This window comes from Penicilliopsis zonata (genome assembly GCF_001890105.1).
Source record: "Penicilliopsis zonata CBS 506.65 unplaced genomic scaffold ASPZOscaffold_2, whole genome shotgun sequence".
Taxonomy (NCBI): Eukaryota; Fungi; Ascomycota; class Eurotiomycetes; order Eurotiales; family Aspergillaceae; genus Penicilliopsis; species Penicilliopsis zonata.
In genome coordinates, this window is record NW_019208912.1 from 1,271,624 (window position 1) to 1,285,688 (window position 14,065).

The window sequence follows — 14,065 nt, forward strand, 5'->3', positions numbered from 1 at the left end:
AAGTGTCAAGCGCCTTGGGCGAGAAAAGCTGGGAAAGACGGTCTAGGCTGAGGCTTGTCCTGAGATCTATATAGCGCACAGCCAAGTTGAGACGCGGCTCGTTGATTCTCGCCCGTTTAACTTGTTTCACCATCCCATCTTCCATCTCACGTCACCCCCGCCTTATGAGTAAAAAATTCAAGTCTCAAGCCTCAAGCAGCCGAGCTGCTGCGGGCGGGTTTAACGCCTTTGGGGGCTCGTTTGGGGGATTCCAGAGTGCGTTTTCCAGCCAAGGGAAAGAGCCATCCTCCCTTACCTATGTGGCTGAACCTCCGGACCTCTCCCGCATTTCCGAGCCTCAATTGGTGATTGCATTTAAGAACATTTTGAAGAAAGATGAGATCACCAGAACAAAGGCTGTCGATGACTTACAAGAGCATATTGGCGCCATCGAGAGTCGGGGGGGTACACTTGATGATGGGTTTTTGGAAGCTTGGGTATGTAACTGCAAGTGCTTCTCAGGACACTTCTTATTAACAAGATACTATAGATCAAAATATACCCTCGAACTTCAATAGATCTCTCTCGGAGAGTCAGACAGACTGCCCATTCCATCCAGGGATCTGTTGCCTCTCTGGTGGGTAAACGGATTGCACGCCATTTACCAAAAGTGATCGGTGCCTGGCTCGCAGGGCTTTATGATACCGATAGGCCTGTTGTCCGAGCTGCTCTGGAGTCATTCACGCGCGTTTTCTCTACAGAAGAGAAGCGCAGCAGTGTGTGGAAAATCTATCAGAGTTCGATCCTGGACTTTGTAGATGATGTCCTCCTTCAGCAGACCGCTTTGACTCTAAGCGATGAGAGGACGGTGAAACCTGACGACGCCGAAGCGAAATACGCACGTGTCGTTGGGACTGCCCTATCTCTGTTTAATCGCGTTCTAGGTTAGTCTCAACATAATTATACGGAGAAATCCGGCAACAGCTGTGGCTCACCATCCATGTAGGAAGCTCGGCAGAAGAGGATCTGCAAAAGGATGAATCGACTATTCAGAATTTGCTTGGAAGTAAATCGCTATGGGCGTTTGGCTTTCATGAAGACCCTTTCGTCCGTCGATGCCTTTACGCGTTACTTCGATCTACTGTATCAAAGAAACCCGGGGAGCTCGATTGGAGAATCGTCAGCGCATCACTCATTGGAAAGTCCTTGGCACTGTCTCAACTGGGCTCATCAACAGAGCTATCGGGATGCTTGCTGGAAGTAACATCCTCAAGACCACAGTTATGGACAACAGATTACATCGGAAAGTCTTCGCCATCCAAGCGACTAATACAGTATATCCAGAAGGGGTCACAGGGCGGCTTGGGCTCGTTCTGGACTAATCTGACTCAGTTACTACGCACAGTTCCGTTACAAGTCTTAGCTAAGAATGATTCAGAAACAGAGGCAACCCATAAAATCAGCCTTTCTAACGCAAGTTCCCTATTGGAAGCTTTCCAGGAAGGCCTTTACTCAAGGGAGGAGCCGCGCCAAAATCTAGTGATCGGGTGGAAGTCATATACTGAGACCTGCGTGTGGCTTTTATCCTTGCTTGCTGAAAATGATAAGAAAGCGTTCATTGAAGGTAGTGCATCGCCGATATTAAGACGATACTTGATATCGAAGGTAGACGAACCTTCTCGAGCGCTCCCATCACAATTTGCCGAAGCCATTTGTTCTGATATCTTTGCGACGCTCGCCAAGGACGGGTATACAAATGAACTACAACCACTATGGGCTGAATCATCGGATAAGTTGCTTGAAGCAGTGAAATTATCCTCACCCGAACAGTCCAAAGATTTCAAACCTTCTCAGGATGCAATCTGCAGCCAAGGCAAACGGCTCTTCGCTCTGGAAAGCACCATCCTCACACGACTTTCCGGCACTGAGTTTGAATCACAAGCGCTGGATCTGTTTCAGAAGACCGGTTTACCACTAATTGAGAGCTGTCTACAGGTCCTGGGGTCTCGGAATGGCAAACCCTATGGAGCGGCAGCAGTCGCCGAAGAATCGATCTGCTATGTCCCTCAAATCGCCCGGCGTTCTCAAAAGTTGCTAGCTTTTGTGACAGACGAGGCACCTGAACTCCTATTCTCACCTTCCGGAGACCGCCTCTTTGCAATGATCCTTGCCTGTCGAAGTTGGGAAGGATTCGGTTCAAGTTACGAAAATGTGGTTGAACGTGTAATAGAACTAGGACCCGAACAACCAAGTGCTCCTATTCTCCAGAAACTCCTTTCCACGCTTCAATTCAACGAGGTTGTTGACAAGGCTAAGCTTAACTCGGTCATTATGCAAGCTCTTGACCGAGCCTTGAAAGGGAGCCAACAACAATGGACAATTATCGTTGCTGTCCTGGGAAATATCACGTTCCGTGGCGAACTTACTGATTCTCTCTTCCTGAAAATCATCGAGTCTTTATCTGTGGATGGCATGGTTCTCGATAGCTTGTTCGGCTTGTCTCAAATCGCGGATACGGTTCCATCTGCCATTCGAGACTTTCAAAGTGGACCCAATGGCGCGAAGCTTACTAGCAAATTGCTGTACCTTTCTGAGTCCCTCGCAGAAGAATCTGCAGGTCTTGCAGATACCTTGGTAGCTAAACTGAGAGGATTAGTTGCTGGCGATGCGAGCACAACCTCTAACCTGGCAATTCTACAACACAGCTTCGATGAAGTCAATTATGAGTCACTTTCGTAAGTGGGCACGATCTGATGGTAGCATCAAATATTCTAATCGTTCAACAGAATTGAATCTCTGCTTGGAATTGCGGAAGAACTCCTCCGAACCTGCAAGACCGAAGATAAGGAACACACAGTAAAGGGCATTCTGCCTCCTGCCATATCATGGGAGAAGGCATTGAGTCCATTTTTGAATCTCCCACCTCGGCCTTCAATGGCTTTGACAAGCCCTCTAGGAGGTGTCGTTCATCTGATCAACAGCCAAGTCTCGGAAGACTTCCAACAGAAGTGGAATGCAGTCCCACGAGATTCGAGCAACTGCTCTTCGGCTTTCCGACTATTCTCTTACACTACCAGAATCGCCTCATCATCTGAGGTTGTTGAGCTACTAGGTGAAGAGGATCTACAGACATTACTCTATTACGTTCCTTTGGCTGTCCAGCTCGTTGATGATGACTTGAGCATTGAGTATTGCAATGGCATCACAGGATTGGAGCTGGCGGAGCAGCGGGTGGAGTACATGGAAGTTGTTGCCGATGGCTGGAAGCTCATCAACACCTGGATTGATTCGACTGTGCCTCACAGGGGTAGCCAGTCCGTCTCTTCAATTTTGGCCACGCTATGGGAAGACAAGCTAGAAAGACTTGCCAATTTCTCGCCACTCGCATACCGTATTGGAGAAGCCTTTGTCAAGATCATGACGGCTTCGGAATCTCTGGAAATGCACAAAACTTCCGATGACCTGACAAAGATTTGTCGGGAAACTCGTAGCGCCAATGCTATACGTTCAGCAGCTTGGTTCTCTCTTCTACAAGACAAGATCGTTTCTCTGCCGGCTGGCACAAGACTTTGTAACGAACTTATTGCCGATTCTACAGGCATGAAGCCCCAGGATGAAAAGAACGAAGGTAGGCCAAAGACCATGACTTTGATAATCTTTCACTCACAGATATGACTTCACAGGCCTGCGGAAATTGGCACTTGCCAATCTTTTATTGTCCGGTGATAAAGAGACGGTGGCCTCTATTCCCACACAACGATTAGTTTTCCTTGTCAAGAACCTCGTTCAATGCTTACAATGGGAGGCTTTGTCTCTGGGGCTCAAGGCTGAGATCCTTAAGACCTTAACTTTGGTTTTATCTAGCCTTAGTGAAATCTATGGGTCACATTGGGAAGAGAGCATGGACATTATGAACGCGATTTGGACGGAAATTGGTGGCGGAGACGCAGCCTTGCCTGTGCTAGCGTCCTCTTTCCGACTTTATATATGTCTAGAGAGACTAGCGGAAGGCGATGGCAATGACGACGTGCAGGACGCGTGGTCTGAACAGAGGGCAACCCTCCAGAAGAACTTGACCTCTACCCTGACCACGTTTGGTAAGTTTGATGTTTTGGAAACCTCATATAGGGCCTCTACTCACTTCTTCTTAGATTCTTCTATCACGTTCCACCAGCCTCGCGATCTGACCGTAGAGCTGTTGTGTCGAGTTATCAGCAGTATCCCGGTCAAGAACCTAGCCGATGTGAGCGAGGTCTTCCCTCTGTTGACAGCGAACAGCCGGGTCATCCAGCGCGCAGCGTATGAACTCCTACACCGGTACATCCCCAGTGTCCAAGAGCAGGTGTCTTTTGATGTTGCCTTGTCGAAGACAGCTGTCAGACTCCCTGATGAGCTCCTGTCTTTGCTTCTTGAACCTCCGACGATAGACATGATTGCTTCTGTTGCCAGTGAAGACAAGGCGTGGACTCAAGTACGATCGTACTTACTGAGTTGGAAGGTGGTATTTGACCATTTTTCGAATGCTGTATGTATTCTCTGCCTTGAATTTCGGTTGGTATAACATGCATGCTGATATCAAGCAGTCTCTTCCTGTGCAAGAACACTATGTCTCCAATATCAAAGAAAACGACAGCCTCGCCCCTCTCTTGGATTTCACGTTCGACTTCCTCCAGAGCGCTCCAGGGAAGTTCATTGATCCGTCGAAATTAGACATCAGATCATTTGAACCCGATCAGTCCGAGACAGCCGAGAAAGAGACCCAGTGGCTGCTGGTGAATCTATACTATTTGGCATTGAAGTATCTGGCCAACATGACCAAGAGTTGGTGGCTCGACACCACAAATCGCATCAGGGGCCCAGTAGAATCTTGGTCTCGGAAATTTGTACGTCCAACTGTCTTGCGGTGCCTGTTGAAAACATCATACTGATTGCCTACCCTAGATATCGCCTCTGGTTATAGGAGATGCCCTTCAGGGAGTATCAGAATGGATATCGACTCAAGACGCCAACGAAGAAAGAGCTCTGAGCCTGAAGATCTCCTCGAAAACGGCGGAGATCATAGCGAGCATCTTTGTTGACGAAGATTCGCCGCCCGTGGCGATCTCCATCTCCCTCCCGCCAGCGTACCCTCTGCAGCCTGCGTTGGTTGTAGGCCGGAGCCGGGTCCTGGTAGACGAACGGAACTGGAAGGGCTGGCTACTGGCAATCCAGGGTGTGATCATGTTCGCAAATGGTAACTTGGTGGATGGGCTGCTTGCCTTCCGCCGAAACGTCCAGGGCGCTCTCAAGGGACAGAGCGAATGTGCAATCTGCTACTCGGTGATCTCAACCGACATGCAGACGCCAAACAAGCGATGCGCCACCTGCAAGAACACCTTCCACTCCGTCTGTCTGTTCCGGTGGTTCAAGAGCAGCAACCAGAGCACCTGTCCTCTATGCCGCAACAACTTCGTCTACGTGTAATAATCTTGAATCAGTTTATTTAGTATACCAAGGTCGGATTTCTGCTTGAAGCAATATTTTTTCGATAATTGTTATTGAAGCACGTATGATACGACGGAATATATATATAGAGAGAGAGATATATATATATGTATATATTTTCTCTTAATAATTAATACTTCAGTATCTTGTCATCGCATCAGTGCTGCGGGGAACAGAGAGTCCCCCCCCACTTGAATAAGCTGCCGTCAGAGCTCCCCCTCCCCTTGAAACTTCTCCCCGCTTCGACATGTCCGCGCCTCAAATCCCAAACCTCAACACCCTTCGTCGGGGCGGTGGTAGAGGCCGCCTTAGAGGTCGTGGCGGCGGCAGCGGAGGCGCTCGATTCGGTGAAGACAGCCATGGAGGAGGCGGAGGGACTCGTGGCTCTGCAGCGGGCAAGGACCGTGTTGTGCAGAGCACAGATAACGATGCCAGTGTGTCCCGTCTGAGTGCTGTTGCACTGGGATACCTAGAAGATCCATTTGCAAGGATACTATGTCCTGGAGAAGAAATGAGAAGGCTGCCGATCATCAATCGAGGTACGTATGCATCGCTTGCTCTATAAAGGGTGCTAGATTAACTAATATGTCGTGGCTTCTTTTTTTTTTTTCTAGGAACCTACGTCCGAACCACTGCGATTGATCATCTTGTTGCTCGCTTCTTGGAAGAAGAAAGAAACGATGGAACGGAGACGAAGAAAAAACAGATCGTCTCGCTAGGAGCCGGGTCCGATACGCGGGTGTTCCGACTGCTGTCCCATGCAAAGAAACAGCAACAGGCAGGACCAGGATCAGACAGCCCGGACATTGTGTACCATGAGATTGACTTTGCTGTCAACACGGCTTCCAAGATCAAGGCGATCCGCTCATCACCACTTCTGCAGGAGATACTGGGGCTTGGAGACGGAGGAGGGAAGGGCGTGTCAGTTTCCGACGCAGGGGATGCGCTGCACTCTCCCTCATATCATATCCACCCCCTTGATTTGCGGGCCCTGGCCCAGACGCAGGGACCCCCCACGTTTACTGCTGGTGCACAGGGACAGGAACACAATCAGGGACGTCCAGACGTCAGGCTGCAGGGTGTTGACCCACAACTGCCTACATTGCTGATCTCGGAATGTTGCCTGGTGTATCTGTCGCCTAGCGAAGCGGTTGGCGTGCTTGGATACTTTACGGACACGCTGTTTCCCGCCACGGCAGCTCGTTCGACGCCGCTGGGCGTTGTGCTGTATGAGCCCATCCGGCCGGACGACGCGTTTGGGCGGACGATGGTCGCGAACCTGGCTGCCCGCGGCATCCACCTGCAGACGCTGCATCGGTATGCGTCGCTTGGGGCCCAGCAGACGCGGCTGCGGGAGCAGGGGTTTGCGAGCGGGCAGGCTGCGGCGGATATAGACTTCATTTGGGAGAAATGGGTGAGCGAGGAAGAAAAGGACCGCGTCGCGGGACTGGAAATGCTGGATGAGATGGAGGAGTGGCGTTTGCTCTCCAGGCACTACTGTATTGCATGGGGGTGGAGAGAGGGAATTGATACCCGGATTTTTGACGGATGGAGGCAGATTGAAGGACAAAAGGAGTAATGAGTTGCTTAGATGGTCGCTTCATAATACTATCTTATGATTTAATGATATTATGGTTTATAGTTTCCCAGACTGTTGATTACCAGCTCTATGATTAGACAATCTGGTACCTAAATCTCTTCAGAACAGCTGCCTTCAATATATTACATATAATCTCAGAATGTATATGGTTATCATTAACTTATATGAGTATATTTATGAACAAAGAATATGTACCTATATATATATCTTAGCTTAGCCGTGATGTTACTATATACAATTTTACCTCAATACCGGCCATTGCTGCCAGAGAATATATAGCTCCTGAGGACATACATCTATGATTCTATTACAAAGTCTCCCGATTTTACTCCGGGTTGAAAAGAAATAGATACTCTCAAGCTCCATAGATAGAATCTTATAATTATTCCTAAAAGAGGTAATTACCATAGTGCTTATATACATATATCTATACCTACTAAGGGTATATATACTATATACTCACTGGCTGATCAAGTAACGGTGGACTATTTAGATTAAAATAAATATAAGCTACAGTATACCAAATATATCTAAGTAGAACTATACTATGATATTTTTCTATATCTATACCAAGGCTTTTTGGTGCTGCTATAGAGATGAACACTTTCTACTATATTGGCTGGTGTTTACTGCACTTATTAGCTAGCCCGTGACTAAGTTTAACCAACATATAGAATAAGACGTCTTTGAAGGTGATTATGTATTATATAATTATCATACAGTTGTCTTAAAGACTTATATCTGATTCATGGCTGTAAAGTATAAGTTGACCAGGAGTCGACTCGACATACCAGGTAGTCAGTGGCTAGCTATGAGCTATAAAGTTGAAACTCAAGTGCTATACATTGTTCTGCTGATGTGATCATATACCTCGGACATTAAGGTGAAATATATTGATGTCTTGTATCCTTTAGACCCTGTTGGTGAATTGCAGAGCCTGACCATCTCCTATAGTAGCTATCTGCCCTCACGGAACAGGAAGAGGTGAGCTGAGAAATTGATAGTAATTGTGGTTATGAAAGTTCTTATATCGCTTTGCCAGCTTTGCCAGCAAACTACCCAATAGGCCTAGTATGTAACTATATAGTATCGAGGACACCAACATGCTTATTGACACCTGGAGGCCAAGAGCTTATTTATCTTTAACTGCATATCCTGCTGGAATATCAGCTATCCGAACAGTAATATGAGTAGTTCCAATAGAAGCGTCAATAAAACTTAAACCCGTCTCTGGACAATCTTGTGAGAAAGGGATTTCTAAGTCAAGTGGATCCAGCAAGACTCTATATGATATGTACTCCATATTGAGTCGCGAGCTAAGGAATAGCTGAACCCAGATTATCGCGCCAGTGATCAATGGTGTCGTTTTAAAGTCCATGCAAGAGTCGATCACACCGTAGGAGATGAGTCCTAGACTATCTGACAGCTGATATGTTTTGTTTTAGGCTCCAGTAGTCATCCCAGAGAAGGAAGGACAGCGAGAAAACTGGATCCAGACCAAAGAGATGGGAGAAAAACAGAGTGGATCTGAAGGAAGGGATTCGGTCAATTGATACTGACTACTACGTGGGAAGCGGGTGCTTCTAAAACACTGTCTAAGACGGTACCGGGAGGGGGAATCGGCATAGGGAGATGATAGTATGTAATTACTAAAGAGAATTATGGTCAGCTTAGAATCAAGCCCAGCGAGATTTCAAATCAATGAACGTCACTTACGACGATGTAGTACGAGACTCGTTGCTTCCTTCTCCGCTCCGGCAGTGGACGGTACCCAGCCATCTCTCTCCAAGTGGAGCTGGATAGTAACACTAGGCGTTATGGAGTACCTCTCCGTTAGAGGTACTCTGTCCTGACAGCTCAGAGTCTGCTCGTGCTGTGAGTGACTCGGTACCTGCCGTGATACTGCCAGAAGAACTCCACTCCAGGACGTATGGAGTAGGTACCTTACAGAGAACGGTGGGTCGTAAAGGAGGAGGTTGACTCTGAAAGCGAGACAACATCAAACAAGCACAATGCAGTTACAGACTGCAGAGGAGCGAGAAAATACAGAGAGAAAAAAGTAAGGGGAGGGCCACACAATACCCGGCACTATTGACACGCAGCCAGTTGATCCTACCCTGGGAGTTGTTTTGTTTTGGCTGCCCCTGGCGGATGTGATATGGACTGTTTGGGAGGATGATCGACCCAGGGTCTTGGACTGTAGCCAATCGTGTCGACTCCCGGACCCACTTGATGCACTTATATTGGCTGAGTGCTGACGGGCGTAGCTGTATTGGGGCTAGCGTACAATCCATTCCATTTTGGGCAGTCCGATATGCCTTCCTGTTTGGGATGGCCATCGTTCCTGCCCTTTTTAAAAGTGACCGCCCCCTCATCCTGTTTGTCCCTGCCTTCCTTCGTCCCCCTCCCTGTCTTCCCTTCGAGTGGCCCTACATTCCTTTCGTTCTTTCGTTGCCATTGATGCCCTGCTTGCATCGTTCCTGACCGCAGTCACTCGTTTCCTAGTCGTTCCTTTTTTTGAACTTCCAGACCCTTTCGAAGGAGACTATTGTAAGTCGAGCACGGAAGGAAGTGGCTCGACAGAAGAGGGGAGAGAAAGAAACACATTCATACCACGGGAAAAACAAAATGAGACTGGAAATCGTGTCTGCTAGGGCGGCAGTGGCGGTCTCGCTACTGGCAACCGCAGAGGCCTCTCGACACGGCCACGTTCATCGGGAGAAGCATCACCATTCCGAGGCGAGGGTTGGTGCCCAGGTCGAGAAAAGAGGGGGACATTGTCAATTCCCGGCAGACGCCGGCTTGGTGGCGGTGACACCAAACGAGCAGAATGGCGGCTGGGCCATGAGTCCCGATCAACCTTGTAAGCCCGGGAACTACTGTCCCTATGCCTGCCCTCCGGGGCAGGTATCGATGCAGTGGGATCCCAAGGCGACCTCGTACACATACCCATTGTCTATGGTACGTTGCGTGGTTGATGTACTTTTGAGTGAACTCAGAATCGCTGACATCAAGAAAAGAATGGAGGCTTGTACTGTGATGAGAACGGCTCTATTAGCAAGCCCTTCCCGGACAAACCCTATTGCCAGGATGGTACAGGTGTTGTGTCTGCCAAGAACAAGTGCAGTGGCAATGTCGCGTTCTGCCAGACGGTCTTGCCTGGTAATGAGGCCATGTTGATCCCGACTATGGTCCAGGAGCTGGAGATGATTGCCGTCCCTGGTATCGACTACTGGTGCGAGACTGCTGCCCAGTAAGTATCTACACAAAATCAGACGGAAGACCTATCGCTAAACGTCATCTTAGTTACTACATCAACCCTCCTGGCATCGACACGGAGACAGCCTGTGTTTGGGGCACTTCGGCCAATCCCTACGGCAACTGGGCGCCCTATGTTGCGGGTGCAAACACCGATGGCACCGGCAATACCTTCGTGAAGATCGGCTGGAACCCTATATACCTCGAACCTACAACTCCCTTTCGCAATCTCATGCCTGATTTTGGTGTTGAGATTGTCTGTGAAGGTGAAGGCTGCAACGGGCTTCCCTGTAAGATTGATCCATCTGTCAATGGGGTGAATGAAATGGTGGGCAGCAGCACCGATGGTGCTGGCGGCGCTGCGTTTTGTGTTGTCACTGTTCCTCAGAATGCAAAGGCCAACATTATTGTCTTTGAAAAATCCGGAGATTCTGCATCGCATTCTCACTCTTCGGCCTCCATATCAACAATTTCCATCACGTCCGGCTCCAGCTCTAGCTCCAGTTCCACCTCCAGTTCCACCTCCAGTTCCACCTCCAGTTCCAGTTCAAGCTACAGCTCAAGCAACAGCCGGACCTCCACTTCTACCGCCCCGTGGAGCGTCTCGAGCTCCACTTCATCCACTGATGCTTTCAGATCTTCGACCAGTCTCAGCTCGAGCATGAGCTCTAGTATTTCAACTGCCACCTCGACGCCACAGTCAACCGAGTCATCAACAGCATTTGCTGACCAAAGCCCCCTCTCTTCCGCGGCGTCAAGCACCAGCTCTACCTCCAGTAACACCATTATTAGGCGGCCCCAGAGCTCATCGGTCAGCTATAACTACCAACCACACGTTTTTGCACAGGTCACTGGGAATACACTGTCTAATTCTGCATCGACCGGAATCACACCCCCTGCTGTTTCCGCATCGGTTTTGGGCCTGAAGAAGAGCGCAGCCTCATCTGTGACCGTTTCCGCGTTGAGCGTCACCCTCAGCGTTGTGAGCGTTGTCATGCTTTTTTGGTAAACCAACAAGAAGATCAATAACTTCTCGTACATACATAGCACAAGTCGGTGGGTCGACCTCGGTTCCATGTCATTCCACAATCTCATCCTTTCCGACCAACTTTACCGTCTATGGCCTGGCACTTATTTTGCCAATCTTCCTCCCAATGCCACCTGATCCGTGGCATTGTGTTTCCCTTCATGATTGATGTTGTGCAAATTTGCCTGGACGGACTCTCAAGTCCGCCAGTTTTGGCTTTTCTTTTCTTTTTTTTTTTATATATTTACGTGCTGCTGGCACACGATTGTCTTTTCATGTCTGAGATATCCCTTGATATTTTCATATCTACCTTTTCTTCACTCTCTGACGGCCCGAACACCCTCTCCGACTGGGTTTGGTACGGCGGCCGCAGCTCTATATTTCATCTTCGGAGGCCATGTTTTGAACATCCGCCACCCTCCGGGCCTGTGACTTTTATACTATTCAGTGTAATTAACATGAACACTTCAATATTCCTTTTCGAGTCAGGCTTGGCTTTCGGGCATGATGCCCGGATTCACCATATATACTTCATTTCACAATAGGACGCATTATCCATGAAGTGGAGGACTGTCTCGTCCCCAGTCAATGAGGTGGTAGTCTTGAACCCCACAGAGTAGGTCTTTGGCGATACATATACTTCCATGCTTTTTTTTAGAAGCCATTATTCCTCAGTTGCTCCATTTCAGGTGTTGTCCTTGCTCCAAGTAGCGAGGTAAGTTCTCTGTTAAGAGGAAAGCATGGTCACCCAAGATCCTTTTCTCTATACAATTGCCTCTGAAGCCCAGTCAGATGGTGCAAAGGATACCAGTCCTAAGAAATGCACTGTTGAGCTGCTTTTTGATTTGTATTCTCTCCTTTCTCTAAAGGCTCAGAGCCACGTTCGTTTTCAAAGACTGGGGCCAAGATAGACGCGCGGAATTCTCAATTAAATAATAGGCAGGTTATCTGAATATTCTTACAAGTATGTTATCAGTTCAACTTTTCTAGATATATAGTAACGTCCATAATTTTATTGCCTGTATGCTGCAGCTGCATTAATATTGCGTAATAGTGCTTGGCTGTGTAATAGCATCCCTTGCCTCTTCCACGGATCTTGCTGCTGTCAGTTTTGCAACTTAATAATAACAATAGTAGAAGATATCATACTAACAACGTTGGAGAGAAGTTCAGACCAAAATTGACGTGTGTATAGCCAACAGCTAGTAGTTATGTAGTACTGTTCGATCATCCGATTTAACTACGGAGTAAACTACAGGAGGTACCGGCTGTCCCCCACTTAGACCTCATCCACCACGTTCACTGCAACCATACTAACTCCCAAACAATTCCCCCATCTGTCTGCCACTGACTACGTCAAGATGCCTCCCTCACCGCAAACTGTAAGTATGAAATATTGTTTCCTCATATATCGTTGCCCAGGACTATCTGGAGCCAGCGACGTGGGTGCAAGATAGATATACCCCGCACCGGGCCAAGGGTGTTATGATGACTTCCTCAGTATTTAAAGACGTTCTCTAAACTGATCGGTACCCATCTTTTCTCCAGACAAAACTCATCTCCACTCTCCGGCTATTGATCCCTCGCCTCCGCCTGCTTCAGAAGAAAGACACCGCGTCCTCTGTCGTACAACGGCGCGAGCTGTCCGCCCTCCTCGAAGAAGGCCGCGACGCCTCGGCGCGCATCCGCGTCGAGAATGTGATCGCCACCGACATCGCCGTCGAGGTCATGGAAATGGTTGAGTTATACTGCGAGCTACTCCTGGCACGGGCGAACGTTCTCGACCAGATTGCGTTCGGCGAGAAGGGAGCCCGGGCACGCACCCGCGCAAGAGAGGAAGCCGGCGCACGGTTACATCACGCAACCACGGGGGGATCACCGAAACCGCCATCGACAACCTCAAGGTTGGGGTTTTCCTTGTTTGGACAGAAACAGGCCGAGCCTGTAGCCCCGCCACCTGTATCACCGCCGGCATCGTCTTCACCCGGCATCGGTGGGGATGGTGGGGATGATAGTGATGCAGTAGAAGAGTACATGGATACCGCTCTGGACGAAGCCGCGCTTTCAGTGATGTATGCCTGGTCTCGGTTCCCGCATGACGTGCGCGAACTCACCATGCTCCGCACGCAGCTGGCAGAACGGTACGGCAAGGAGTTTCTCCTCCTCGCGCAGGAGAATAAAGCGGACATCCGCGTCCCGGAACGACTGGTCAAGGGGCTACGGATCCAGCCGCCCGCCCCGGAGCTCGTGGAACTATACCTGCGGGAAATTGCAAAGGCGTATGGTGTTGCGTGGCCGAAGGAGGAGTGGGATGCGGAGAAAGCAAAAAGGGAGGCAGAGGGGATTCTCAAGAGTCTAGACATTGATGATGACCATGATGACCATGATAACAACAGAGGAGGAGATGAGTTGCTTCCGCCTTCTACACCCTCCCGCTCCCGCCCCAGTATCACTGAGATGCGCCGTGCCTCTGAAGCAGACGAGCTCAGCAAAGCAACCCCCCCGCGCACGATCGAGCCAGGCCGCAGCCCCGTCAGCGTGGCTCCTCCCGGCCCGCGGTCGGATAATCCCAGCCCGCGCGTCAAGTTGCCTGGGTCTACGCCTGAGGACACGGTGGGACCGCGCGCAAGACGGAGCAGTGCGGGCATCCCGGAGGTGGATGAGTTGACGAGACGGTTTGCACAGTTGAGGAGATAGTTACATCATTAGCATTGAAT

At 49.2% G+C, this 14,065-nt stretch overlaps 4 protein-coding genes across 4 annotated transcripts; all 4 read left to right on the top strand.

Annotated features, from left to right (window-relative positions):
• The first annotated feature begins 2 nt into the window (after positions 1–2).
• On the top strand, positions 3–5,560 carry ASPZODRAFT_128604 (hypothetical protein). The gene is made up of 8 exons (XM_022722067.1): positions 3–476; positions 530–923; positions 986–2,714; positions 2,766–3,607; positions 3,663–4,076; positions 4,131–4,504; positions 4,563–4,862; positions 4,921–5,560. Exons 1-8 carry the CDS (start codon positions 165–167, stop codon positions 5,440–5,442), a joined length of 4,887 nt encoding a protein of 1,628 aa, XP_022584526.1. The 5' UTR covers positions 3–164; the 3' UTR covers positions 5,443–5,560.
• A 150-nt stretch (positions 5,561–5,710) lies between these two features.
• On the top strand, positions 5,711–7,042 carry ASPZODRAFT_149456 (hypothetical protein; the record flags this gene model as incomplete). Its single annotated transcript, XM_022725488.1, has 2 exons — positions 5,711–6,002; positions 6,078–7,042. 2 exons carry the CDS (start codon positions 5,711–5,713, stop codon positions 7,040–7,042), a joined length of 1,257 nt encoding a protein of 418 aa, XP_022584527.1.
• Positions 7,043–9,608: 2,566 nt separating this feature from the next.
• On the top strand, positions 9,609–11,423 carry ASPZODRAFT_1089357 (hypothetical protein). Its single transcript, XM_022720971.1, has 3 exons — positions 9,609–10,024; positions 10,084–10,316; positions 10,370–11,423. The coding sequence occupies exons 1-3, from the start codon at positions 9,692–9,694 to the stop codon at positions 11,328–11,330; spliced, it is 1,527 nt and encodes a 508-aa protein (XP_022584528.1). The 5' UTR covers positions 9,609–9,691; the 3' UTR covers positions 11,331–11,423.
• A 1,470-nt stretch (positions 11,424–12,893) lies between these two features.
• ASPZODRAFT_58648 (hypothetical protein) lies at positions 12,894–14,045 on the top strand (the record flags this gene model as incomplete). Its single annotated transcript, XM_022728786.1, has 2 exons — positions 12,894–13,198; positions 13,364–14,045. Coding segments are annotated over 2 exons (987 nt in total), but the record flags the coding sequence as incomplete, so codon positions are not given.
• Between the last annotated feature and the right edge of the window lie 20 nt (positions 14,046–14,065).